At 53.9% G+C, this 25,856-nt stretch overlaps 2 protein-coding genes across 9 annotated transcripts in view; one reads left to right on the top strand and one right to left on the bottom strand.

Moving 5' to 3' along the window:
• Positions 1-75: 75 nt before the first annotated feature.
• ETNK2 (ethanolamine kinase 2) lies at positions 76-17,910 on the top strand. 2 transcript variants are annotated; one of them, XM_039881849.1, is made up of 8 exons: positions 83-624; positions 2,251-2,510; positions 5,166-5,288; positions 10,086-10,228; positions 10,819-10,902; positions 13,361-13,506; positions 15,042-15,115; positions 16,728-17,910. In XM_039881849.1, exons 1-8 carry the CDS (start codon positions 367-369, stop codon positions 16,798-16,800), a joined length of 1,161 nt encoding a protein of 386 aa, XP_039737783.1. In that variant the 5' UTR covers positions 83-366; the 3' UTR covers positions 16,801-17,910. The 2 variants fall into 2 exon arrangements, with proteins under 2 accessions (XP_039737784.1, XP_039737783.1); XM_039881850.1 differs by lacking the exon at positions 5,166-5,288 and having other exon boundaries at positions 76-624.
• Positions 17,911-21,268: 3,358 nt separating this feature from the next.
• SOX13 (SRY-box transcription factor 13) overlaps positions 21,269-25,856 on the bottom strand; it is a 45,599-nt gene continuing 41,011 nt past the window's right edge. For all 7 annotated transcript variants that reach the window (XM_039881843.1, XM_039881845.1, XM_039881848.1 and 4 more), the window contains 5 exons: positions 25,458-25,567; positions 25,212-25,308; positions 24,804-24,947; positions 23,727-23,943; positions 21,269-23,061 (listed from right to left, as the gene is read on the bottom strand). In XM_039881843.1, coding sequence (XP_039737777.1) covers positions 22,800-23,061; positions 23,727-23,943; positions 24,804-24,947; positions 25,212-25,308; positions 25,458-25,567 — 830 coding nt within the window. In that variant the 3' untranslated portion in view covers positions 21,269-22,799. The remainder of the gene's footprint in view (positions 23,062-23,726; positions 23,944-24,803; positions 24,948-25,211; positions 25,309-25,457; positions 25,568-25,856) is intronic.

Below are 25,856 nucleotides of genomic sequence, written 5' to 3' on the forward strand. Positions count from 1 at the left end.
CGGCCCCGCCCCCGCGTCGAGGCCTCCCGGGGGGCATCACCCCGCCCCACGCTCCAGGTAGCGGCGGCCGCGGAGGCCGGGGGTGGCAGGCTGTGTTCTCCGCGGGCCGGGGCCGGGCGGGGGCGGAAGGGGGCGTTCCCACGGCCCCCGCCCTGCGGCCCGCGCCTGTGATGTCACAATCGCGGCCGGCCCCGGCGTCCCCGGGTCGGTTTGGGGCGGTGGGCTGTGAGGCTGCAAGCGCGGCGGGCAGGGGCTCCCGAGTCATGGCCTGCCCCCGGCCCCTCCCCCACCACGCCGCCCCCCGCGCCGGGCCCCCCCGCCAGGGCTAGCGTGCGCGCAGCGGCTCCAAGGGGGCGGCCGCTGGGAATGGCTGCGCCCCCTTCGGCTCCCGTGCCGCGCTCGCCCTTTTACCTGAGGAGGCCGGCGCCCGGCCCTCAGTGCTCATGGGGCATGGAGGAGAGGGCGGCAGCTGGCGCGGGCTGCCGGGAGCCGCCTGGCCCCCTGCGGGCCGCCGCCGTCCCGTGCTTCGGCATCTTTGTGCACCAGGACGACATCCTGCCAGGCGCCCTGCGCCTCATCCAGGAGCTGCGGCCGCATTGGAAACCGGAGCAAGTTCAGACCAAGGTAGCGGAGCGGGCGTCCGGGGACGTCTGTCCGCGCATCCTTCTGGGCCTCGGTCCCAGGGGGCGCGGCTGCTGCGTAGGAGCATTGGGATGGGGGTTTGTGTGTTCGTTTCCTTCTCCATCCACCTCCAGCGCCCTCCACACACACCCCTCCTCTCTGGCCTGCGGGCTGGCACCCCGGAGGTCCACCTGCCCGCTGTCAGCGTGCTGTGCTTGCGGGCCCCACCCCCTGTGGAGGCACGCTGCTGCCTCTTGCTGCCCACCGGCGCGTACCCAGCCGGCTCTAAAACCTGCTGTGGCAGGAACTTTTCAGGAAATCCCCCACATTCACACACACGTTGCTGCCCCTCTGCACCCCGCCATGGGGAGGAAAGCCTCCAGGAACTGAGCGGCCCCTGCCGGTCCCGGAATTTCCGGCTAGCTCTTAGTCCCTACGCTGTGTGGAACCCTCCCCATCGCCCCGGCTCTGGCTCAGCAACGCGCCGCCCACCCCCCCACACACACACTCACTCACACCGGGCGCTTCCTCACCACCAGCCGGGCACAGTCTCAGGTACACTGAGGTCGGCAGAGCCCCCCACTGAGAAGCCTCGGGCTGCCTCCCCATCTGACCTGCATCCATTAGTCGTCACCTGCTCACACTCCCATCTCCTTTGGGAGCTGCCTGTGGAGAATGGGCTTGGAGGTGGGCACCTGTCCTGCGGGGGGTGGGGGGAGGGGCACCTGTAGCTTGTACTGGAGTGGTGAGGGCTCCATACTGATGGGCCTTTTGGAAGGGGAAAAGTGAGGTTCAGGACCAAGCGTGGAGGCTGACAGAGTCCTTTTAGGAAAGCATTTTCAAAATAAAAGGCTCAATTTGGTGTAAAAGTGTCAAGGCATCAGGCAGACCAGAGGTTGATTCCAGTACTGGCTTAACATGTTGTCTGCCACTCTTTCCCTATCTGGGCCTCAGTTTCCCCACCTAGAATTAGTTCAATTGTTTTCTAAGGCCGCTCTAGCTGTCATACTGTGCCCCATAAATCCCAGGATTGATTCCTTGTCACCCCTTGGGGAGCCTGGTCTCCCAGCCCACAGTCTGCTATCTCTTCTGGTATGAAATTCAAAGGCCCTAAGGAGCTCTGACTACCAGGCCCTGGGGTAGGTGCCAACCTTAGTACCTTGGATGGGACAGGAGGGACAGTAAAGAGCCCTCTGCCTGCAGGCGGTGAGAGGCAGTTGGGTGGGGATGTACTCATCCTGGGTGATCTGGGCCCTCCTCTGCCACATTCTGGTCCATGAAGGTTTCTTTCAGGGCCAGGATGGAGGAGGAAGGAGCTGGAGGGGCTTCTACCCAAGTGGTCAGCAGATTCCTCTACCACCAAATCCCATCCACTGGAGGCAGACGCAGGAGAAGTGAGGGTGCCTGGGCTGAGCCCAAGCTGCCATTGTTTTCTTGAACTCTCTAGTCTACCCTAGGCCTTGAGGACAGGGTAGAGCATTAGGAGCAGTGTGAGCTCTTTATTAAGTGAGGAGATAAAGGACTCAGCGTTCTGTGTGGTTGTGCTTAAGGTGCTAGAGCTGTATAGTCATGAGGCAAGAGCAGACAGCCTGCCCCACACACCCTTGTGCTGCCCTCTCCCCTTCCTAGCGCTTCACTGATGGTATCACCAACAAGCTGGTGGCCTGCTACGTGGAGGAAGACATGCGGGACTGTGTGCTGGTTCGGGTGTACGGGGAGCGGACGGAGCTGCTGGTGGACCGGGAGAATGAAGTCAGGAACTTCCAGCTGCTGCGAGCACACGGTTGCGCCCCGAAACTCTACTGTACCTTCCAGAACGGGCTTTGCTATGAATACATGCGAGGCATGGCCCTGGGGCCTGAGCACATCCGTGAGCCCCGGCTCTTCAGGTAAGGAGGGTGTCCAGGGTACTGCTCATCTCCATGATCCCTCAGGCTTTGGGCTTTGAAATTCTTGGCCAGCTTCCATGGTGTAGAGTGGAGTCCATGAATGAGTTATAAGATCTGTGAAATCTCTGAAATTGCATGAAAAATAAGTGTGTGCTTATGTGCATTGCTCTGCAAAAAGGGGCTATAGCTTTGTATAGATTTTTAGTGGGTTCAGCTAGAAGGATGAGTTCTTGTGGGAGGCACGTGAGAATTTTGGCAAACATGGGACCAAAGGACCCGGCTTCCTAAATGCAGCAGAGATGGCCTTCCTGGTCCATGCCTCAGCCCTCTGCCCGCCCCAAGTCTGACCTGGAAACATCTCAGAGCCTTAGAAGTGAAATCTGAGCCAAATCCCTGGAGCGGTCAGGGCTTCCTGCCCCTCCCCTCCTGCCAAGAGCTCAGGCATGCTAGGAGAATGGCCCTAGGTTGAGCATGGTTTTATCAGCCCAGAGTTATCATTCCTCCCCCAGTGTGAGCTCCTTTCAGAATCCCTGACAAGGTAGGAACCCAGGTTTAGGGAGCTGCCCAGGCTTCCAGAGGCTTACAGAACCCATGGTTTCTTGAGAGCAGCTCCCAATTAAATGCCTAGATGTATAGGACCCAGAAACTGACTTAACCTTCAAACCCTGCAGATGTTGAGGCTGTGGGGCCTGGAATGTGGGGGAGAACCAAAGAAGAGCCCATGGTGTATTCTCTCCTCTAACTGTGCTGGGTGGGGACGGCAGGCAGAATCCACCATCCTGCCTCCAACGCTGCAGTGTGTACAGGGCACTTGGATCAGAATGAGGCTCCACGTGGGCTGAGGGTTACTCCTGACACAAGAACAGCAACAGGGGCCTGCCCAGGATCCTCAGGCTCCCGCTGAGCAGCTCCATAGGTGCCCAGTCTGGACAGGTGAGGTCAGAGCAGGATGGGGTCTGGGGAGCCCTGTCCTGGCTTCCGCCACAGACTCCTCCCTGCTCTTGTGCAAATAAGCTCAAATATTGGCAGGTCCTCACCACTCCCAGGCTCCACCACCCCTTTGACTCTGATGCTGTCACTTAGTGTCTCATGGAAGCAATTACCATTGTCAGGAAGACTGAAGATGAATTTAGGTTCGATAATAAGAATTTTACATTTGGGGGGAGAGCCAGAAATTGGGAAAAGTGTAAGAAGTAGCCTTTCCTTGATACTTTTTCTAAGGTAGACCATTATTTTTCTGGGGTGAAGGCGGATCTCTGAGGAAAAGGCAGAGGGAGGGGGTGGGGAAGGCCTCTGGGAGGCACCTTCCCATGTTGCCCTGAACCACACCTCCCAGCCTCCGCCTGTTGAGGCTTTGCAGCATAAAAATGCTGAGTGCTGAGGTTACTGTCATTGCTATTCCAGACAACAGCCCTATTGATATTCAAGGAAACACTCTCTTCATGCTTTATTTGGAATCTTCCTTTGGGAAAGAAAGGCCAGGGTCTCAGGTCTGTTTCCCCACCTCACCCAAACCCTGGCAGGCTCCCTCCTGCCCTGGCCTCTGAAATTACTGCCTTCATCTCTCATTCACTCAGGCTGCTGCCACGGCCTTTGCCCCCTCCACCCTTTAGGAGGTGGGAGCCTTGGGGCCTTCAGAAGAAGACTCTAGACTGCCCTGCTATCCTGTAGGGTGATGGCCTGCCCCTTCCTAGGACCTGGCAGAGGAGGGGGTGTCCCTGGAATAGCTCGGTTACAAGGTTTCAAACAGCCAATGCCTTTGTTGTCTTTCCCAGTGATTATTATTCGAGCAACAGGCAGAGGCGAAGGAAGCTTGAATGTTGGAGGCTTGGCAGCAGGTGGGGGATGGGGCTCCAGAAGGGAGAGCTGGCAGAGGCTTGGGGTGGGGGATTGGAGGGGCAGCTGGGACACAGGGCCTCCGAGGCTGGGGTCCTTATCAGGGCCCTCCCACTCTGACTGGTCAGTCCTCCATCCACCCCCACCCTCTCCCAGCAACCTTCCCCAGCAATGTTTTCTCCTCTCCCCACCACCCCCTCCTTCTCTCCTGGGACCTTGGATAATGTCCACAGGAGAACTTGAAAATAGAACGCTGGTTTGTTTTGTGTCCTTGGCACCCAGCCGCCAGCATCAACTCCCTGCTGCAGAGGAAGGGGCTGCCCTGGTCCCTCCTGCTTCCCTCCCACCTTGGCCAGGCTGATAAGACGCAGGCATTTCTTCCCTGCCTGGCATCACCACTCCCTGATCCCTTGGTGCCCTGTGTTCACCACTCCCCCAGGGCACGGGTCAGAGTCCAAGCGGGGAGGAGGGGCACCACTCCCATTTCCAGGTGACCCCTCTGTCCTCAGAGGTTGCTGTGGGTACATAACCTGGGTCATTGACCTGTAGCCAACAGCCTACTGCTTTGCCCTTCTGGTGCCTGAAGCAGCCCCAGCTCTGGATCTGGAAAGGGAGCTGCTGAGCTAAAGGTCTTACCTCATTTTCATGCCTTCTACTGAGACTGTGAGCTCTGAAAAGATTTGTAATATGTAATAGTTCCATACTCGGCCCTCTGGCTAGCGCTCTCATGGACCCTGGAGGGCCCCTTTCTGGGCAGGAGGGGCTGAGTGGGGGGCCCGCCCCACACTGATACTCTACTTTTTCTGTTTTCGGCTGTAGGCTAATCGCCTTAGAAATGGCAAAGATTCACACCATCCATGCCAACGGCAGCCTGCCCAAGCCTACCCTCTGGCACAAGATGCACAGTTATTTCACCCTTGTGAAGAATGAGATCAGCCCCAGGTACAGAGATCTGGGAGGGTTCAAGGCTGCTACTGTGTGTACCGCTTTCATATGATTTCCCCTCCCCATCTTTTTGTTCCATCCCACCTCACAGGAGATTTAGGGGTTTCAGTCCTGATTGCTAAGCCTCTGTCTCCAAGCAGAGTTGGGCCAATTGAGTAAATCTGAGGAACTTAGAGTCACAGTTTTAGACCCATGTGCTTATTTCTCTACGAGTCTTCTGGTTGTGGCAGGGCTTAGGGTCGGAGACAGTATCTCTCCACTTTACTTACAGGATATTGAGGCTCAGAGACTAAGCTTTGCCCAATGTCTTGGTCTAGTCAGAGGCAGGGCTTCTGTTCTTAGCCCAGGGCCCCTTCTACCTGAGCTGCTTTCTGAGCAGTGAGGATGGAGGGCCCGGCCCTTGAGAATGGGGGGAGGCTGAGTTAGAGTCAATCAGAAGAAGGCAGTTTATCTGCTGACAAGCCCTTAGGACATCAGGACTGCTGCTACTTGCCTGGATGCCTCCTATTCCCATGCACCCCTGGGGACCCAGTTCCCCACCTTGTTCTGACTCACAGCTTGCTGTTTCCTCTCTGCTCTTTTTGTCCATCCTGACATCACCTTTCTCCAGATAAGGCAGGGTTCCCAGAACCTCCCTTTATGCTCTGGCCGGCCAGCCGATACCTGTCCCAGCCTTCAGATACCTGGCTCGCCAGCATCCCCTCGAATGCTGAGAAAACGATAGGGGCAAGGAGGAAAGAGTGGTGTCATCCTGCCCCCTCCAGAAAAGGCTTGAACATCATCCTGGTTTCAGGTGGGAGTGGGGTACCCAGGTTTGGGGGCAGAGTATCTCCTTCCCTCTTTGAAGATGACAAGACAGTAATGAACTCTGTCCCGATTGTGTATCTTTGTCTCTCATACACACGATGACTTTATCTGGATCCTCCCACTTAAGGGTGTTAAGCAGTGCTTTCGGACTATTTGTCCAGCATGGGCCATGTTCAGACCTTCTATGTCGAGTGTTATCTCTGGGGCAAGGACTGCCTTGCCCCTTAGGACTAGAACAGCACATGGAGAGCAGGATCCTCTGGTGTCTGAGCCAGAGGACCCTCTGATCACCTAGACCACAACTTTGACAGATAGAGAAACTGAGGTCCAGGGTGGAGATGGGACTTGCCCGAGGTCATTGCAATCAGTTGCAGCTAAGGGACTAGAGTCCAGGCCTGTTGCTTAGGCATAACCCTTGCTGCTGCAGCTTCCTTTGACTCTGCTGTCACTGTATAACCTTTGGGGAGAAGGGTGACCTTTTTGGGAGGAGAGTAATACCTGGAGAAGAGCTGACCAACTCCCTTTACTCTTGTGTACCTTTGACCTTGGGGGAAATCAGGTTGCTTAACTATTCTGAGGCTCTTTAGGGCAGTGGTCCCCAACCTTTTTGGCACCAGGGACCGGTGCTTTTATGAGACTCTAATGCCTAATGATCTGAGGTGAAGCTGAGGTGGTAATGCCAGCGCTAGGGAGCAGCTGCAAATACAAATGAAGCTTCCTTGGTTGGCCCACTGCTCACCTCCTGCTGTGCAGCCTGGTTCCTAACAGACTATGGACTGGTACTGGTCCACAGCCCTGGGGTTAGGGACCCCTGCTTTAGGGGATGATACTTACCCTGAACTGCCTACCTTGCCCCAGAGCAGGGTGTGTGACCAATCACTCTGATTCATGAAGCACTTGAGCTCCATAATAACCCTGCTTAATAGCTTGCCTAATAACCCTGATTTAGTCCATTCTTCATTTTATAAAGAATGATTGGGATTTAGAACAACAAAAAAACATGAAAGTGATATTGGCCCTGCCCACAGGACCTCAGGAACCCTCTGAGTAAATAGGACCTATCCATGCAGAGATATAGACGAAGACAGGGTATGTAGTACATGCCAAGGGTAGAAGAACCAGGGAGAGTCTTCTTGGCAGAGAGAGGAAGGGAGGTCACACCGGCAGGAGGCAAACTGCTCATGGATTACAAGTAGATGAGTTGGCTGGAGCAGATCTTTTAGGAGGGGTTGGGAGGGGTCGTGAGAGATGAGGCTGCAGAGGTTGTGTGAGTTGGACCTAGATTGTGAGGAGTCTTCAATGCCAGGTTAAGGAGTGAAAATTCAATTTAGCAGCAGTGGAAAGTCATTATGAAGGTGTTTGGGTTGGGCTCAGTGACCTGGTCAGGACTCTGATGTGGAGAAAGAAAGCTTTTCTAGCTTTGTGAAGGACAGACTTAGGCGGACGTTAGGGGAACGGGGATTTGAGGTAGGGAGAGCAGCTGGAGGCGTGTCGAAATTGAATGGGCAACATCTAGCACTGGGGTTCCCCACACTTGAACATGAGAATTCCCCTGGGTAATTGCTAAGTGCAGGTTCCCAGCCTGACCCTGTGAAGTGATGGGAGGTCTCAAGTTCAACCCTAGGAATCTGCATTTCATAGGCTCCCCTGGTGAGTCTGAGGCAAGGGATCAAAGAAAAACATTTGGAGGAACACTGCCCTAGGCAGCTTGGGGGGCGGGATGGACTGGGGAGCGGGGCGTGAGTCCGAGACCTTGTGGAAACAGATGTGGTAACCTTGGTGTTTGGGTGGGCATAGAAGTGTCCGGGGTAGCTAGGAGGATGTGAGGTTGATAATAGCTTCAGGGGCATCTAGAGACTCAGATGGGCTGAGTGGTGTGGGGGCAAAGGTGATGTAAGCTCACACTTGGAAAGTCTTTCCACCGTCCGGATCCTGAGAGCCCAGTGGACACTTGCAAGGCATCAGTCTCTTTATCAGGAGGAAACCCCAGCCCCTTCACTCATCTCCTGCGGCCTCTGAGGGACAGAGGAACAGCCCAACTTGGGGTGTGAAGGTTTCTGAGATGTGGCGGTGGTGACTGTTCTGCCGCCCCACAGCCTTGAGAGAATGTGGTGGTGTCAGGGCTGAAGAAAGCCGTGCTGGCTATGTTTCAGGTGGTCGGGGGAGGGAGGTAGAAGGCTTGGATTGTTCCCACAGTAACAATCTGCATGGCCTTGGGGTGGGTAGTGCAGGGTCATACAGAGGTCAGGGCCTGGGGAATCATGGATGTCAAAGCCATGATTTTCAAGCTGAGACCCAGGCAAACCAAAGAAAGCCTCCTAATTCTTATCTTTGGATGGTCTCAGCCCAAGAAAAAAGAATCTTAAAAGGTAGCCTCTTCAGGAGAGCCAAGAGGGAGATGCATCCTGTGCAGCCCCATGGATACAGATAACTCCAGTGAGGATGGGGTGGGAACAAGTGGTGAGAGGTCTCCCCCAGACCAGTCCTAACAGATTCCCGGACTTCGAGCCGCCTATGCCGAGGGGCTCTGCGGGGCACTGAGGCCCTTGCAGTTAGGAGGCCCCACTTAATTTTGGATCCATGGATGGGCTGAGGATTGCTTTCCTTAGGAAGTAGAGAGGAAGTAGAGATTGCTTTCCTTAGGCTGAGAGGAAGACTGCATTTCCTTGAGCCTCAGTTTCCCCATGGGGTTGGACTAGAGACCCAAGATCCTCTTTAGCTTTGACCTTCCAGCCTGGGAGGGATCCTGCTGATAGTCCTTTTCCGGGGGCACTTGGGAATACCTTGGTCGCCAAATACTCTTCTTGTGTTCTGGCTTCTGGGCCAGGTGAGGGGGTGGCAGGGCTGTCCCCTGGAAGCATTAGGAGGACCCGTTTCCTTCTCATGTACCCACTCGTACTGTTGCACCCCTGGACAAGGGAGCAAACAGGAGACACATGAATGGAGATGAAACCCTAGCCCCCTCCCCTCCTCCCATTGGTGGTTCTGGAGTTTTAAGGGCTCCGCTGACTATTTGACTTTTCAGTGTACACAGATCTGTGTGCTTCCTGGGTGCAAAAGTTCAGAGCTTCTGTACACAGTGCTTCCCTGTGGCCTCCGATGGACCCATTCATTCATTCCTCAAAATGTATTTCTTTCAGCAGCAATGCCTGTGTGTGCAGTGGGATGGGGTGGGGCGGAGTGGTCTCCATGCATCTTTGTTCCTGCCCTCAAGTTGCCCATGCCCAGTATGGCAGGGGTCTGGGACAAGGAAACACTCCTAGTTCAAGGTGGAAGGGGCAAGATATTGGGAAGTTACATAGCAAGTGCTTTTTCATTGAAAGGCCCTAATATTTCCTTGGCCTCATAGGAGAGAGCCCAAGAAGCAACTTGTTTGCTTTCTTATGTAGGCCTGAGTGGTCTATGTGATGAGAAGTTAGACTACATGATCTCTGTGACGCCAGCTGCTAGAGCATGAGGGAGACACACCAGGACACACCTCTGCCTCCTCAAGAGCATGCCAGCTTTCAGCCTCTCCCTGGCACACTGTGATCCCTCCACTTGAGGAACTTTGGAGAGCCACCTCTTCCCCTAGGAATTTTTCTTAGGTCTTGAGAGCAGATCTGTTTGCATCTCTGCCCCGCTGCCCTTGTTCTCTTAGTCTGGAATCGTCCTCACTTCCCCTGTCCTCTCTCATGCTTCCTTTCTTTCCTTCCTATCTCACAAAGTAGCAGGGACACTGTTCAGTCAGAGATTTTGGTGCTTTGCAAAATGCTTTTAAGCTAATCGGCTTCTTAGAGTAACCATGGGACATCAAAAGGGTAGGAAGCCTTAGTGCCACTTTACAGATGACTAAAGTGAGGGTCTGAAAGGTTAGCCATTTGTCTAGGGTCCTCCCTCTGCAATAAGAAATAACGAGAGGGCAGAGCTTAGGGCTTTTGAGGCCAAGCACCTGCCTGTCTACTATCAGCCCTCCCTCCACCAGCCACTTTTCTTGCCACTATACAGCCTTTCTACAGATGTCCCTAAGATAGAGGTGTTGGAACGGGAGCTGGCCTGGCTGAAGGAGCACCTGTCCCAATTGGACTCCCCTGTCGTATTTTGTCACAATGATCTGCTCTGCAAGAACATCATCTATGACAGCACCAAAGGTATGATTTCTTTGGCCCTGGCTGGCAGCAGGGTTCTGTTCCTCAGGCTGGTACTTGGACAAGTAAAAGGAGACCTTTTTGCTTAGGTCTTAATTTGTAGGAGAGAAACGGAAAAGGAAACAAATTCCTACTTAGAAAAATCTATGCCGAGAAAGAACTCAGAATCATGGTTTGTGGAGGTCTTCAACATGAGAGAACCCAAGCTCTTCCCACGATGATGTTTTGGGCTTCCAAGGACATCTCGGCTGCCTCAAGCCTTCCTAAAGGGAGAACCGCTCGTGATCCTGATAAGAGAGCTTCACCCACTTAGCATGGTCCTCAACCATGCTGAGGACAGATGTCCTTAGCTGGGGAGCGTCTGAGGATCCAGCTGTGAGAGGGACAGCTGAAGTTGGGGGAGGAGCAAATAGACAATGGATAGACAGAAGGAAACAGCTTAGAAGATTGCCACTGAGGGGTTGGGTAAGGCCGGGCTGCTGCAGAGACCAGCGAGAGGCAGTGGTTACATCCTGGAGGTCTAGAGGCCTGACCAGGCCCTATGTCCAGATCTCCTGGGGGCCAGCCCTCATTGCCTCTCCTCTACCTCATAGGTCATGTGCGGTTCATTGACTATGAATACGCTGGCTACAACTACCAAGCTTTCGACATTGGCAACCATTTCAATGAGTTTGCAGGTGAGAGGGGTATTGTTGTTTGGCCTGTGTCCAAGATAATCCTCCTTATGATGGATGGCCAGGTCCAAGGGACGGCTGAGATGGGGTTCTTTACTCGGGGTAGGGTGGGGGTGGGGAGGAGGCTAGACAGCCCCTGTCTGCCGAATATCCAAGCTTGGGGAAAACACAACCTGTCTCGTGAGAGCTCCAACTCCCTTGGGGGAGGCAGGACCCGCCCCCCTCCCACCCCTTACACAGAGCGCACCTCCTGCCAGCTCATATGGCAGTTTGGTGCAGTTAGGAAGACATGTCCACGATAGGATCCCTGAGGATACTCGGCTTGGCGTGTGACTTAGAAGAAGACCCTTTCTCTAGGTATATGCAGCCCATGCCAGCTGGACCACCACAGGACAATCCCACCTCCACTTTCCCCCTTGTTCAAGCTCCTTTATACCCATACGGCTTGCACAGTTGTAAATAAGGGCCCAGCATGCAGATAAGAAGCAGAATAAGCTGCAAGTAGCTACTTGCCCTGTGGCCTGTTGAGTGTAATCTAGGTGGAACTAGGTAAAAGTGTGTACTCTGCAACTTGACTCCTCAACTTCAAATCCTGGCTTTGTTGCTTACTACTTGTCTGACCCCTGAGCAGGTTACTTACCTTTTCTGTGCTTCTGTAAAATGGACATAATAATAGTACTCACTTTGTAGTACCGATATGAGATACACATACAGTTGGCACGTACTAAGCGTTAATTGGTATTTGCTGTGGTATTAGGAAGGGAGGCTTTCCTGCAGCCCAAGAGACTGGAGCAGGACCGAAAGAGGAAGAATGAGGGAAGTGTTTCCTAGGACCAGGCAGTATTACTATCAAGGCACAGTATGTATAATAGGACCATTTGTGTAAAGGAAGCAGAGCAGGTTTTTCCAGCTTGAAGGCTTAATTGTTAAGAAACAATTAGATGGGACTGAAGAAGCTAGCCCCTAGACACAGGTTGGAGAGACATCCCCAGGATGGCAGTGTGAGGTGCTCAGCATGACGTAGCCAGCCCCTGGGGCTTAGGATAGGCGAGGCACCTGTAGAGCCACCAACTGGGCCAGCGTCAGCCATTCCCTAGCTCAGTCATGTCTCTTCTGGAACCTCAGGTGACCAGATCTGTCAAGTGCTGAATTATACCTGAGGGTATAACTCCCTGGAGTGGCCCCCAGCTGCCTTTAGGAACCCAAGGGACCATGGGGCCTCAGCTGGGCTGAACAGCTGAACTGTGGGGGTGGCACGGGGCTGAGGCTGGCACTGGCCGGGCACGGGGCCTGAACCACTAGCCTTTCCAGAGGGGATAATTCTTAAGCATTTTAAGTCCTCCTCACCCACCACACAGAGCAAAGTCCAGCTGGAATTTCTTCAGAGGCAGATTGCATCCTGCTTCCAAGTCGAGAATGAAGAAGGAAGAACTGAGCATGGGAGAAGGAGGAGGGCAGAGGGGGAGATTGAGAGCTAGGGAGAGGGACCTTCTGCATTCTCGGGAGCAGGGAGATAGGAGTTCCAACCCTGAACTTGCCTCTAACTGGATGCGTGACCCTGAGCAAATTTCTTCTCTCTGGGCCTTAGTTTCTACATTTGCCCAAGGAGATTCTTTCCAGCCATCCTCTTGGGGACCTAGGAGACCAAGTGTGTTTCTCCAAAAATGTAAGGGAAGCTTGGGAAGGACAGGAAGGAAAGAAGAGGAAGAAACTGGGGAAGGTGGTCCAATCCTGGTTCTATCTTAAGTAAATGCTGCTTTCTGTACCAGCTCTGAAGCCAGGGCCTCTGCCACCGTGCCCAGGATGTGGCTGGTGCATGTTGGGCTGGCGGCTTGAGGACTCAAGGAAGTGCCTAGAAGGGATGGAGGTCATCGAGTTCTGTCTATTTTTCCCAATCATCTGGAGAACAGGACCGGGGGTGGAAGATGCCTGGGAATCTGTGTTGTTACCAAGCTTTCCAGGTGATGTTTTTTAAGTAGCCAGCTCAACTGGTCCAGGAAGCAATGGTTGAGATGCACACGTTAAGTCTAGCCCCTTTTTTTCAATGAAGAGATTGGGCCAGTGAGAGGAAAGGAATTGTCCAAGATTAACTGGAGGTTAGCGTTGGACCCAAGATAACTAGGCCAATTCAGTGCTGTGACCAAGTGCCTCCTATGTGACTTAGTTTTATAAAGGTCATGAGGAGACTGTGATGCTGCCTTAGGGGCTCCCCATCACTCCCAATACTGTCCCTTGTTCAACTAGTTGGCCTCTTTGCCCCGCTGAAAGCAGTGCCACCAGCTGGGGCGAGGCTTGACCCTCTATATATTAGGTAAGTTAGGTGGTCAGACAAGCTGCATTCCTAGTCACAGGCCACAGGGCAGAGCAGATGGAGGTTTTCAGGGGCACAGAGAACACCTGGGCTGGTGGAGACCCCTAGGTGGGCCATCACCCAACACCTTCTGTGTTGCCTCCCCATCAGGTGTGAATGAAGTCAATTACTGCCGGTACCCGGTACGGGAGACCCAGCTGCAATGGCTGCGCTACTACCTACAGGCACAAAAGGGGATGGCCGTGACCTCCAGGGAGGTGGAGAGGCTCTACGTACAAGTCAACAAGTTTGCCCTGGTGAGTGCTTGTGACTGGGAGGAGGCAGGAGAAGGAGGAGCTGGGAGGAGGGACTTGGACTCACCCCCACTGCCCTCTCACAGTCTTGTGGAGGAGGAAGCAGAGCCTGGGGCCGGGTGTGAGGTCCTGGAGATTCCCTTTCCCATACCCCACACCCCACCCCGTCATGTACTCCTATATTCCACCTTGGGCAGCCCCCCTAATACTAAGACTCTTGTTCCTTGCTTCCCCCACCCCATCAAGTCTAGGTTCTCTCCTTCCTGGGGAACCACTTCCAGGAAAGAGTCTAGCTTCTCAGTTCTTTCTAGTCTCTAACCTTAGTCTTTCATGCTGCAGTTAAACATATCCCCTCATTTTTTTAAAGCCTTTGGAGAAGATGGAGAATATAAGCTCTAATCCTCCTTTTTAGCTTCCTCTGCTGACTCAGAACTCTTTGTCTTTCCCATTAGGCTCTTCCTGCTCCAATTACTGTGCTGTCAGTTCTTGATTTTGAGTGCCACTTATCCAGGGTACATGGCTCATGCCACGTCTCCACGGGTGTGTGCCCAGGGGATTGCTAACTAGTCTTGTTATTGTTAACCCGTACATAAGCAAGAAGACAAGTCAGCTGCCCTGAATTTCACAATCTGTCGTAGAGCTTAAGTAAAGTCTTGTTCACCTGGGATTCTACATTGCCTGTTCTAGTCTCCTCGCTGGAACAGAGTTGATTCTCTTTCAGGTTCTTCCTTTTAACTGTCCCACCCTGCCTTCCTCCTGCTAAATCTTCAGTAATTATTCATACTTGCTAATCTGCACCCCTTTTAAGTCCTAAGAAGTGAAGAAAATGGACGGAGGTACCGTACTGCCAGTCCCAGAGCAAGCAGGACTTGGGTTTGGGTGGGGGACCCCAGCCTGGGAAAGTACTGTTGTCACTGCCGTTTGCTCGGGGGCAGCAGGAAGCATGGCTCTCTTGCTTCTTGAACCTGGGGTAACCTGGGCCCCATGGGCACCTCTGGCTACAGGGAACAATTGACTACTTAGTCAGTTTCCACACTTGGGCTGCTAATTCCTACATCTACACTCATTTTCCAACCTGACCCTGCCTCCTGATGGAAGAGAGGGAAAGGTCAGTTTTGGGAAGGGAGGTTCCTCCAGCATGACCCCTGATGGCCATGTGGCTAGGGCACTGGTGAGAGGTACCAGCCCCTCCACTGGCCAGCTGGGCCTGAGCTCGACTTAAGGCTTCATCTCGTCCTGGATACATGGGCCTTGAAGACTTAAGGAGAGGCCCTGATGTGGGACAGGCCAGGGGTGGCACTCTGCTTGGGCTGGGGAATAAGCCGAAAGCCCTAGAAGCACCATCCAGCCAATCCTCTCCCAGGGTGGGTAGAACTGACTCAGCTTGCCTTTTTCTGGAAGGAGCGGAGCCCCCAAATATTTGCTTCTGCCAGTGTCCTAGTTCTGTATTTTCCTGAGTGACTGTGTCCCTCTGACTACATAGGGTCCATGACAGGCTTGGGGGATCGCCGTGCTGACCCTCTCTATTCTGTTTCTAGGCATCTCACTTTTTCTGGGCACTCTGGGCCCTCATCCAGAACCAGTTTTCTACCATCAACTTTGATTTCCTCAGGTGAGTACAGGGACAAGTTGGGAGCGGGATGGGGGAAGGAGAAAAGAAAGAGCTTTGAGCCCAGGATGTGGGGCAAAGGACAGCCCAAGTAGAACATCCGGAGTCCACGCCTCCACAAACTCACTCCCATACCAACCAACCCGTGGCTGTGAGGTCACTACTCCGGGGAGGCCGGGAGCCCAGAGCAGCACTTGGAAGGAGCCTGAAGTTCTCATGCCCTCCCTGCCTGCCTGCCTGCCTGCTGGGAGATTACACTTTCTCGCATCCTCCTCCCACTCCAGTGCCCTTATCCTGATTCTCTTTCAGGTTTTTCCTTTTAACTGTCCCACAGGGCCTGGTTGTGAATGGAATTGTTGCAAATCCATCTGAACGATCATGAGTCCAGTCCTTATTTTATAGCAGAGGGCACAGTGTTCCAGAGAGTGGAAGTGACTCACTCAAGTCACTTGGTGGTTTAGTGCCTACCATGTGGGGGTTATCAGACCCATCTCCTCCTCCGATGCCCCCTAGTGCTGCACTACGGGCTGTATCGACACAGTACTTGAATATTGACTCCTCCCCAGGGCCTCCATCATGAGAGGTATTTATGTCCCTGAGGACCAGGAATCATTTTTTCCTCCATCTGGTCCATTCTCCTTGCCTGTCTCCTCCCCATCTTCCCTCAGCCAAAAATGAATCACTACCCTGGCTTCAAAGAGTTCACAACCGTTAGAGAAATACAGGTCAAAAGTATAGTGAGATAGTACCGCACACCCATTAGGACGGCCGCTATCAAATAAACAGAAAATAGCAAGTGTTGGCATGGACGTGGAGAAACTGAAACCCTTGTGCAGGACTGTTGGGAATGTAGATGGCGTAGCTGCTCTGGGAAACGACTCTGCTTCCCCAAAAAATGAGAAATAGAATTGCCATCTGATCCAGCAGTCTCAGGGCTGGATATGTGTCCAAAAGAACTGAAAGCAGGGTCTCTAAGAGATGTTTGCACACCCACGTTTGTAGCAGCATTATTCACAGTAGTCAAGAGGTGGAAACAAACCATCCCCGGATGAATGGGTAAACAAAGTATGGTAAATTCATACAATAGAATATTATTCAGCCTTAAAAAGGAAGGAAATTATGTCACATGCTAGCTATACTGTGGGCGAACTTTGAGGACATTATGCTAATCCTGTTAAAAAAAAAAAGTACTATATAATTTCACTTATATGAGGTAACTGAATTAGTCAAATTCATAGAAACAGAAAGTAGAATGGTGGTTTCCAGGGGCTGGGGGAGGGAGAAATGGAGAGTTGCTGTTTAAGAGGTATAGAATTTCAGTTTTACAAAATGAAGAAGTCCTAGAGATCTGTCGCCTGGCAGTATGAATGTACTTAACATTACCAAACTGTTAAAAAAAAAGTGATCTCATTTGGGGAAGGGTCGCTCCATTCTGATCTAAGAAAAATAAAATTATAGTTGAAGTAAAAAAAAAAAATCAGCTTGGGCTGGGGTGGATCTGCTTAGACCTAGATGGGCTGAGCTGGTGAGAAACTTTGCTCATGACGTGAGTCCCCCAGCAGGGCCCACCTGGCTTCCTTTTTCACCCCCAGCTTCCTCCCTTGTCTTCTGGCAGGTACGCGGTGATCCGATTCAACCAGTACTTCAAGGTGAAGCCTCAAGTGTCGGCCTTGGAGATGCCAAAGTGACAGCTTCCCCATTCCTCCCCTCCCCATCTGCCTGGCAGGCCAGTTCTCCAGGGGTTGGTTCTGCTCTGGGGTCCACACCCTTTGACAAGGTGGGAGAGGGGACAGGTGGGTGTCCAAGAAGACTCCACTCCTGCCACCAGCCCCAAGTAGGTGCTGCTGTGACCACATTCTCTTGTTTCGAGAGGCTGATGGACCCAGCTCTGGGGGTCCCCTTTACCTGGCCAGACTTGGGGGAAAGTGCCTGTAGCCAGCCAGGGACCAGACCACAACCACCCTTGGGAAGCCCAGTGTTCCCAGTGTTCCCAGTGCCAGGCCAGACCGGAATCTGGGCTGCCTTAGATGTGTCGCTGACCATCCTGGCTTGGGGAGAAGGGAAGGTGGGAGGGCTCCTTTCTACCTCCAGCGCCCTGAGCCTCCAGCCCATCACCCAACAGGCCCCACGTGAGAGGTGCTGAGCCCAAACCAGCATCATGCCAACTCTGACAGATGGATGTATGTATCTTGGGGCGGCAGGCGGGGCGCATCTAGAATTGGGTTCATTAGCCCCCCAGCAGCTGCCTCATCTGAGATCTCTCTTTCTCCAAGCAAGATCCAATCAGATAGCCCCTTCCCAACCTCAGCCTGGGGACTTGTGCTCCCTTCCTGTGCCCTTTCTGCTCTGTGCTTGTGTCTGTCTCTCTGCAGCCTGCTGGGAGGGAAGGCAAGGGAGTGGTGATGTCCTGGGCCTCCAGAGCTGGGCTCTTTCAAGCTATGGCTTGATGGAGGGGACAACAGCCAGCAGCCTCCTGCCTTGTTCCTTCCCCCTGCCTTCCAGGCCCTCACTTCCAAGGATCTGTCTCTCCATGTTCACCTTCTGTCTTGACATTGACCCAAGGTCTCCATACTTAGGAATGACGAGCGGGAGTCAAGGGGCAGGGGCCGGAAACCTCCAGGGCTCGCCTGGCATGCGAGAGCCTGGCTAGAATCCCCTGAAGTGCTCACTGAGCTCATTGCCCCTGATTCCCAAGGGCCTCCACCTCCTTTCTACCCTCACAGCCTCTGGGGCCCATAAAGTGATTCATTTGTAACTTATCTTGATTTTCTGCATTAAAATGGCCATTTCTGGACCACTCTGTGCCTGGTGAGGCTTTAACCTGGAGGGTGTGACTAGTACACCTGTGGTGGGGGACATGTGGCGGTGGGGGGTGCGTGGAGTGTTCCGGCCTCTTCTCTAGGGTCCCCTTGGGCTGCACTCTTCCTACCATGCCTTCCATGTGCCTGACTTACCAGGTCCGGGCTCCTGGTTTGGGGCATACCTGAGCAGGGTTGGTGGTTTCACAGCCCCTCTGACTTTGACCGTCTTGCTAGAATCAGTTGGCCTGGGACAGTGCTGCTTAGAGGCAGCTTAGGCTGTGGATTCCGAGAACTTGGCCTTACCCAGGTGACAAACTAGTAAGACTTTGAAGGAGAGTATTCAGGACTTCTTCCTTGGTCCTCTCTGGCTCTTCTCTGGGGTGTTGGTGGGGAACTGCTTTGCCTGACAGCAGGCAAGGGTGATTTCTGAAACCAGTCTGTCACTTGCTCAGGCCAGAGGGAGGGGAGAACAGGAGCTCAGAGGTGAGTGGAGGCGCCCTCCTCAGCAGCCTGGGTTGCCAGGGCTGCCCTCACAGGACTGGGCAGCAGCTGCTTCCAGGGCCCCCCAGAAGGTGCCCAGTGCCAGGTGGACTCTGGCTGTTTTGGCTTTTGCCTGCAAAAGTAGCAGGGTGCCATGGCAACCACTAGAACTAAGCTGGCAGCCACCTTCAAGGTCACAGTGACCCAGTGTGTTTGGGCCGTCATGGGTTGCAGGACTGAGCCTGGGGGTGCCAGTGGAGGACATGGGGAAAGGTGTCCCGGCATAGGGATAGTGCCAGGGCTGGGCAGGGTAGGCCCCCAAGGGTTTTCCGTGGAGTCGGGTGGTCATGGTACAACCTTCCTGTGGACTAAATGGCAGTGTCCACCTTCCCCACCTCTGGAGCTGAGGGCAGGAATAACCGCTGTGAAGGCAGCTTGTCTCCAGCCTCCTGGGGCCTTGATGTCATAGCATTAGAGATGATGTCATGGTGGTGAGCAGGGAATGGCTGGGACAGGGCCCCCAGGTATTATGTTGTGCACTTAAGGCCCGTGGCCACTACTTGCATAGAGGGAGTTAACCTGCAGGCACTATCTTACTGGTGTCTTTGAAAAACCATCCTCATTCCTCAGTTCTCCATGGGGGAGGACAGGTGGGGTGGGGTGGGGAGGGAGTTTAGGTATGCCCCTCCCCCACGAAGCCCTGGAGTCCAACCTTCACTCCTTTCACTGCCACTCCAGACTAACTGCACCTTTGCACCCACCCCTACCCCCCTGCTCAGCACCAGGCCTCAAAGAGTCTTCCTAGACTCAGCAGGCACTGTGAGCAAAGTGTGTCTAGGCAGAAGTTCATCTGTCCTGGGTTTTGACCCTTGGCCTCTGCCAGAGAGGCACACAGGGCAAAGAATGAGCTCGTGGCCAAGCCTTGCTGGCGATGAACAGGAACACTGTTCCTGGCCTTGAAACCCATCAGACCCTGTCCTGCCTCTCCTGGGGTGAGGGGGCTGGGCTCCAGGGCACCAACTACAGGTTCCCATGGAGGGCTTTTCCCAACCTAAAAGGATACAGGGCACGTGGCTCTGTCTCGGCAGCTAGAATGAAGAGGGCAGGATGCGGGAGGTGGAGTGGGAAGTGGGCAGTACTGGCCTCAGGCTCCAGAGGCCACACAGGACCTGAGAATAGGGAAGGAAGAACTCGGGACTGGCGGGAGGGGGAGCCTGGCTAGGAGTGTCCTGACCAGACTCGACTGCCCACATTTGGTTTGGAACACAGTACGGGTGGTAGTGGAGACTGGGGGCGTGGGGGTAGGTGGACAGAAGTTGAAATGAGCAACACTTCCATGTGACCACCAGAGGGCAGGCGCTGCAGCCCACCACACTTCTCTTCCCAAGGACCATAACTGCAAGGGACCAGGGAAGCTGGGCTCCCTCCCCTTTGGAGACATGGGGTGGAGGGGGCCAAGGAGAGAGAGCCCAAAGCTTTGGGAGGCTGGGCTGGGAGAAACCAGCAAAGGTCAGCAGCTGGGTTGCTCCCTAGATCTAAAGGCTGGGGCCCTACAGACTTCAGTCCCAGGTTTGTTCCCTGGAATCAACCACACCTAACTTCTAACCACCACTCTCCAATTTTGAAATCCCATTTGCAGCATTCACGAGCTTCTTCTTGAATACTTCCTGTGTTGGGAAGTCTACTACCACTTTGAACAACTTTATCGAAAAGTTGTTTATGTTAAGCCAAAATATTGACCCTTGAGATGCATCAAGAAGCCAAGTTCTACCTCATGAGCTACAGACTATTGTTGCCCACTTGACAGCTTTGAAGAAAGTGGTCTTGCCTTTATGTCCTATTTTAGTCTCCTCTTGTTCTGGACTAAACACCCCTGGCCCTTTCAACCATGCCTCTCATACATGTCCACTAGGCTCCCTCCAGTCCTCTTCTGTGCAGGGTGCCTGTCCCTGGGCCCCTCCAGAAAGACAAGGGTCTTTCCTATTGAAGGCCTAAGATTGCCATAGCGCACCTGGGACCAGGCCTGTGTGCTGTACACTGGCCCATCACCTCCCTTTTTGTGAACACATGCCTCTATTAATCCAACTCAAGTCTAACTTTCACAAGAATTGCCATTCGGCTTTGTCACCACCATTCTATAATAAAAGGATCCATTTTTTAACCACAAGAATTGGTCTTTTTATCAATCCTTGTTAATATGCATTTTGAGAGTTTTAGTCTGTTATCCAGCCCTTTTGGATCTAATGGACTTATTCCTCCTAGTGTGATATGTAGTTCTTTGTAATCTTCATTCAAAGCAAAGGTCATAGATAGAGCCCTGAAATACATCATTAGAGACCCTACCCTGCTCATTAATCAGTATCCTAGGTGGTCATACATGGGCTTGGGGTATCCCCGTGAGCACTTTTCTGAGATGAAGGTCCACCGCTTTCATTAGATTTCTCAAAGGGCTCCTCCAAAAGAGGCTAGGAAGCATGGATAAGGCCTAACCCTGTTTTCAGGTGAGCTCAATGTGGAAGAGGAGACATGACAACCCCTCCCCCCGCTCCCCTGCAACACACACAAGGCCATGCGGCTAGTTCTGGAGAGAACCCAAGCTTCCTGACTCCTACCATCGCCCTCTTAGGACCTGGGTGGGCACTTTGTGGTGAGGTGTGGCCCTCCTCCTCCAGGCAAGGGCAGTGTCTCATTCAGAGAGTGTGCTCTGAGGGGGCGGCATCTGGCCTGGGCCTCCCTTGCCTCAGATGTTTCTTTCCCAGCCCCACACCTGAAGCTCCCTCGAACTGCCACCAGGGGGCAGTGGTGCTTGGGCTGGGGGTACATACAGGACTTGTTGACTTGGCCCAGCCTCCCCTTCCCCCACACAAGGGCCAGATTCTGAAAAGGTCTGCCTTTATTATGCCAACAGAAAACAAAAATTTCCCCGAGTGTAAACAGGAGAAATGTGCTGGTTAAGTTACTCATTATCTTATTATTAACAAAATAAAGCACTATCTATGTTTACAGTCATAAAAAAAAGAAACAGCCTGGAGAGAAGTTGAGCTTTGGGAAGGGGGAGGGGAGAAAATGGACTCCACATTTGCCCCTGTGGGATCTGGGGTTCCCTTCCAACCATGACCTGCTTTGGAGTCAGGTGCCAAAGCGATTTAACTTTCTTAGGGAAATAACGTGAAAGTGACCAGGAACAGAGGAGGCAAGTTTCCCCAGTGTGGAGTGGTGCGGGGGGCGCGGGGGGCGAGCTGGGCGAGGGAATGGAGCACCAGTCTTCTCCTCACCAACCCCTTCTGAGATTGGGGAGCCCTCCCATCCCCTGTTCAAGAGGGAGGAATGGAGACCAGCTGCCATAGGAGCCCTGCTCCAGGGCTTCTGTCACTGACAGGAACGGGGGGAGTGCACCATCAATCCTCCTGCCCCTGCTCCTGGCACTCAGGTTGGGACCAGGGTCTGGGGCACCAGGACAGAGCCCCTTGGAGGCTGAGCACATTCCCATGCTGCTCGGAGCTAAAAATGTCTCCGTGGGAACCGACCAGCAGTCAGAGGGAAGAAGCGGGCAGGGGAGGTCAGGGCGGCTGGTGGGCCCAAGGGCAGCTCAGGGGCCTTCGGAGACCCAGAGTGACTAGCAGGCAGAGGGGCAGAGTCAGACACCAAGGAAGGGAGAGACACACAAACAGGGCCCTGCAGAGAGACAAAGACAGAAACGCACACAAGGATGCACAGAACCTGAGACGCCCAGACTGACAAAGAGGTAGCAATTTGGGAATGAAGAGAGCACAGAAAGAGCCCTCCAGAAGCAAGAGGGGCATCAAGAGACACACCCATAGGAACTTAGCAACAGTGCCTGGCACATAGCAGACACTCAATAAATATCTTGTGCAACGAATGAACAGATGAAAACAATCACACGTGCGTACACGTGTGCACACACGCACGCACACACAGCAGCCAGAGGCACAATAGGCTTGGCAGAAGATAGAGTGAGAGACATCTTTTTGCACAAAGTACAAAGTCATCTTGGTGACAGAGGAGCAATCTGGGGTGTGTGTGTGTAATGGGGGAAGGGCGAGGGGTTGGTCCCATGGTGGCTGATCCAGTTAGGACAAGGATGGAAACAATGCATATGGCCCCCAAGGGGACAGGTCATACAGTGTCCCCTGGCCATGAGCCCCAAGGGCCAAGGAACTTGGTCCACTCATTCATCACCATCAGGCCCTGCCCACCTAGGCCAACAGCTCCTCAGGTGTGCCCATATGTGATGGGGAAGGGGCCTGTATCTACAAGTACACAACTGTGCCATCTCCCGGGCATGCCCGAGTCCAAGTACCAACAGAGTCCAGGTTGGCTGGCTGTGCCCGCTGGCTCGGGGCCAGGTCTTCCCCAGGAGGAGGGCCAGGCCCGGCCAGCCGAGATCAGTCCGTGAGCACTACCAACTCCCCGTCGCTCTTCTCCTCGCCCTCCGAGTCCTCGTCCTCGCTGTACCGGTACATCTCACCATCGGCCACCGAGTGCCTGTCCTCCGAGGCCTCTGCCTCCTCCCTGAGGCTGCAGGTGTTGACAATGACAGGCATGTTAGGGTCCAGGCTTCGGGGCACATAGTGTTCCACCAGAGGCTGTGCCACCCGAGGGTACAGGACATCCGAGGAGCTCATCTGCACCTGGCCAGCTTGAGGGCTGCAGGCAGACAAGAGGCGGATTACGGAGGCACCTTCACTTCCGCACCCTCCTAGCTCCCCTCCAGGACTCCTCGGGCTGTGCCCTCGCACCCTACACCCTTTTGGCTCTGAGACACACACTCTGCTCCCTGGTCTGCTTTCTGATGGCCACATTCATTGTCAGCTACAGCCCCCCACACACATTCAGTTTCAGGGCCACAGGCGTATTCAAGATATTTCTGGAGGACTACGTATGAATCCCACTTTTGGAAACTGTATATTCAAATGCCTGTTTAAAGGAACCCACCAGTGTACTTGCTTTGGTCAAGTCAGAATCCTCTGTCTGATGAGCACCTTGGTTTCTAGTACCCATGAATTTTTACTGAGTTTGTCAGAAATAAGACCCACAGGCATGTTTCCCCAGAAACACACTAGTTCCCCACAGTCACACATTTATGGCATCAGCAACCAGGTACCCATCACAGTCATAGTCACCCCTGCAGTCACACACAAAGGCCCAGCCACACAGGCAATGCATATATACAAATAGCCAAAAGACACACATGCACACCAGCCCCGCAGTCACACAAAAGGCAAGCCACACACTAACACCCAGCCCCTCACAAGAGCTGCACACACACATGCACGCACACAGTCTCAGCCGCCTGGGGAGGGCCTGCTCACGGGGTCATGTAGCTCTGGCGGGCATCCTGGCGCCGGGTCCTCATCAGCGCCTTGTACTCGCCCACCCGCAGCCGCTTGCCCTCCACGATGCAGGTGCGTTTGGGCCGCGGCTTGTACTTGTAGTCGGGGTACTTCTCCAGGTGCTGCCGGCTTAGCCGCGCCTGCTCCTCATAGTAGGGCTGCTTCTCCTGGTTGGTCATGGACTTCCAACGGGAGCCTGGCCCAGCCCCCAGAGGCACAGTCAACCCTGGGCTCTGCCGAGCATCCCAAGCCCCCTGCAGGCCCTGGAGGTGCTGCTATATTTGGTACCCAGATATATGTGCAAGCACTTAGCAAGGACCTGGTCCAATGTGGTTGCTCCTTGGATGTCAAGCAAACGAATGAATGAAGTTGGCATGTATATGAGCATCAAACTGCCAGCTTAAGACACAGCACCTGCCTATATCCCAGCAACTTCTGAGAGGCCTCTGGCCTGACTTACATAAACAAAAAGAGCAGCTGCCCCAGTCCCCCAATAACACAGACAGGCTCCATGTTCAAGACAAGGTACCTGGTGTCTGTGTTTATAAGAGACCTGCGCAGACACGGAGGAGACTCAATGCTGAAAACAACTGCCTTCTTCTAGCCCCACCTGCCCTGCCCTAATTCCTCTCTGGCCTCCAATAGGACACAGCATTTAAAAAACCTTTCTACTGGCAACCCAAGAACACCAGTCTCTCCTGTTCCTGCCAGAGCCAGCTCCAAGGGTCTGGCAAACAGTGGAAGAGGTTAGCGAGGGAGAGTGGGGGAAGGAGCTTTCTCTTACATGTACGTGTATGTACACACACACACATATGCACATACTCCTTGAGTTCTTGGGTGCAGGTACTAGCAGAAGAACCCTACAATAAATAGTCCAAGACCCCAGGACTCAACTACCCCACATCCCCACTGACTCCCACACTGGAGTTCAACATGGCATGGGCTATCGCTGAGCAAGCCTCAAGTAGATCCAGCTGGCTCCTGAAACCGGGTCCTGCTGGACTCTGGCTCCTGGAACCCCGAGAGCTCCTGCAGACTTTGCCCACTGGCCCTTACCAAGGATCTTGCTGATGCTGGAGTTGTGCATGTCTGGGAAGGCTTGGAGGATCTTCCTCCGCTCGTCCTTGGCCCACACCATGAAGGCATTCATGGGCCTCTTGATGTGGCTGCTGTTCCTGGACTCAGGGAAGTGGCGGGAGCCTGGGGAGGCAGATGGAGTCAGCAAGGCAACTGCTCTGGGGGTAAGGAAAGTCCTCCAGGCCAGCAGAAAGAAATGTCCCACAGCACCCAGGGATGACCAGCAACAAGATGTCAGCAGAGGCCCAGCCAGGGACTCAGAGCACACATAAGGAGATGTCACAGATAAAAGGAGAGAATGGACAGCAGACAGACACCACCTGACCCACCCTGGTCCTGGTGGGAAGCAGAAGTGGTACCCAACAGCCCAGTGCCCAGAGCCCTCACCATCCACATCACAGCCCAGCATGGCTTCCTCCAGTGGGTGCACACAGCTCTCCTCCAGCCGCTCCTTGACTGGGGATGTGTCCAGGCTGATGAGGTCCTAGGGTTGACAGGGACAACCTGTACATCAGCCTCTGCATTGCCCACTTCTCTCCCTAACCCCTCCCTTCAGGGGCCTCAGGCTGTGTGTCTTCCACCCCGGCCGCCATGTGTCCCTTGCTCCCATGTGCAGGGAGTAGGGGCCCATACCTTACGGAAGGGGGTACTGGGGGAGATTTCCAAGGCCCCACTGTGGCCGTGCAGCAGCTGTCGAGCATCCTGGATAGCCTTGGTGACAGCATCCCCCTCACCAAGGAAGCCTATGGGGGTAGGAAAAGAAAGGAAGGGAAAGGAACTGAGGGGTCACCCCAGTTCATGCCATGCCCCTCCTGCGCTCCCTCTTGCTCTCCACAGGGCTGTTGCACCGCACACCCCCAAGGGGGCGCCATTTACACTGGCTGTTGTGCCAACAAACTAGAAATGACAATAGCACCCCCTGAAAGTGTGCAAGCCAGGGGTCTGAATTCCTGAGGCCAGGGAGCCCAGATAGATATGGTGGGGGAGAGGAGGAAGGGGGCCTTCTGAGATGCTAAATGCTGAAACTAAAAA

Source organism: Pteropus medius, unplaced genomic scaffold (assembly GCF_902729225.1).
Source record: "Pteropus medius unplaced genomic scaffold, Ma_sr-lr_union100, whole genome shotgun sequence".
NCBI lineage: Eukaryota > Metazoa > Chordata > Mammalia > Chiroptera > Pteropodidae > Pteropus > Pteropus medius.